Source organism: Kogia breviceps, chromosome X (assembly GCF_026419965.1).
Source record: "Kogia breviceps isolate mKogBre1 chromosome X, mKogBre1 haplotype 1, whole genome shotgun sequence".
Taxonomy (NCBI): Eukaryota; Metazoa; Chordata; class Mammalia; order Artiodactyla; family Physeteridae; genus Kogia; species Kogia breviceps.
In genome coordinates, this window is record NC_081330.1 from 68048376 (window position 1) to 68050679 (window position 2304).

At 34.2% G+C, this 2304-nt stretch overlaps 1 protein-coding gene across 1 annotated transcript; it reads right to left on the reverse strand.

The window, feature by feature from the left end:
- Positions 1–228: 228 nt before the first annotated feature.
- LOC131748110 (trafficking protein particle complex subunit 13-like) lies at positions 229–1115 on the reverse strand. Its single transcript, XM_059050184.1, is given in 2 exon segments — positions 229–665; positions 668–1115. Coding segments are annotated over 2 exon segments (885 nt in total).
- Between the last annotated feature and the right edge of the window lie 1189 nt (positions 1116–2304).

Genomic DNA, 2304 nt, shown 5'->3' on the forward strand with positions numbered 1-2304 from the left:
AAAGTACTTCAAATAAGATCAAAGTCAAGATTGTTCTTTTTGAGATCAATATATGTTTAATTCTTAATTCATTCACGGTTTCAAAGAAAGTAAATGAAAATAATCTGCCTGTATGTTTGCTATTAGTTGATCATTTTGCTGCTAACAAAACTATGAAAAAAAAAAAAAAAAAACTATGAAAAGCTTTTCTGTGAAATGCCCTGGAGAGCATAACACTGGAAATTTTCCTCAGCTTCTCATTTTAACCATGGAAAGTATTACAAAAACTTTTGCCACATCATCACAGATGTATATTTTCTTTAATAATTTGTCTGTTATTTGTATGCCAGAGACACTTTGTAGGCCCAGTTGTAAGGAGAGTAGTGTCAGGGTAAAATTGAGCATTGAACTTGGAGGTAGCTTTCCAAGATATCTTCCTGAATCACCACACCAACGAATAGAATCTGTATCACACATCTTCAAAACCAATTTCATTTTCCAATCACTGTGGTTTGTTATCTTACAGGTAATATGAAAAGGCTCTTCTAGAATTACAGTATCTGGGACTGTCTCCAAAGACAACCTCATGTTTCCATAACCTGGAGCCTCTCGTTCAATTTTAATTGACTGTAGCATTGCCATTTCACCTAGATTTCTTTTCCACACTATATCCAATTTTCCCATTTTGCTAGTCCTCTAATGGTAGCAGCTTTCTCTGAAAATTCCTGCTTGAGCTGAAGCTGGTATAAATACTGGCGTCCTTCCATTGACTGCAAAGAGTTTCTCGTTCCAAAGGTACACTGATCTTCTCCAGCCTGATAGACAGTATTTAATTCTGCCCCAGTGTACATTTCAGATGGCTTTAAGAAAACCTTTTGTATAAAGACAGTTGAAGATGAAATATTCTGAATCTGGATTTCAAGAAACAAGTCACTCATCTCTGAATTACAAAACTTAGTTTTAACTTCAAATGATGAGAGGAATGAAAGTAAGCACAGTTTCCTTAAAAACATCTTTCCTTCCACACTGTGTTGAATAGATACTGAACCCACAGGGACAACTCTTCCAATGTCTATTACTTTGTCATAGATGACATCATCAGTACAACAATTGGATGCAAGTTCTGCCACAGCCATGGAGACTAAGAGGTGTGAAGGCTGAGTACTTGTCTGAAAATTAGTGTTTGAAATATGATTTTTACAACTTAATTTCAATCACTGGGAATTCTCACATAAATAGAATTATTTTTCCTCTCAAAACATAGTTCTAAGGATGTATGATGAATTCAAACTTCCCCCCCGTTATTGACATTGTTGGTGGAGGGTCACCTGTCATGATCTGGTTAGAGAAATTACCTGGTAAGTTATTATCTTCACATGTGACTGAAAAGTTGGTGAATAAATTATGCTTAGTAGACAGAATCATTTTGAATGTCAGAAAGATCTCCTGTAATAGATTCCCTTCCATTTGGACCACAACTTTGCCCCAATGTTTTAAAAAGCAACTGGGTGGGAGGGAGGGAGACACAAGAGGGAAGAGATATGGGAACATATGTATATGTATAACTGATTCACTTTGTTGTAAAGCAGAAACTAGCACACCATTGTAAAACAGTTATACTCCAATAAAGATGTTAAAAAATAAAATAAATAAATAAATTTTAAAAATGAATTAACTTTAGTGAGCAAAATAAAAAAAATAAAAAGCAACTGAGGTTTAATCAGGTATGACAGGATGACAGACACAGAGACAACTGCTTTTGAAAGAACAGTTTATTAGTCTTGACCTAAAATAAACAGACTGCCAGTTATTTCTCCAGGCAAAATATGTTTATTTGGGATCAGCAAAGAGTTGTAGTTCTAGATCTGCAACCATGGTGAGCCATGTATAAGTACCCACATAGCAAGGGAAGGAGAACTCTTATAGAAGGGGAAAGGAAGTTTGGAGGGGTACAGTAAACAGAGTCCATGGCTTTTCATTTGCTGAATTGTTGTCAGGAAAGAAGAGTTCTTCCTTCCTTTCATTGGCCTTTCCTAGCATTGCAAGACATAGAGCCCTTTTCCAGGCTATCAACTTTAATTGAGGTTTCTGCTTATTAATTTTTTTCTTTTTAATACATATATTTATTTAAGTTTTTCTGACTTTTTATTGAAGTATAGTTGACTTACAATGTTGTGTTAGTTTCAGGTTTACAGCAGTGATTCAATTATATATATGTATATATATATATATATATATATATATATATATTCTTTTTCAGATTCTTTTCCATTATAGGTTATTACAAGATATTGAATATAGTTCCCCATGCTATACAGTAGGTGT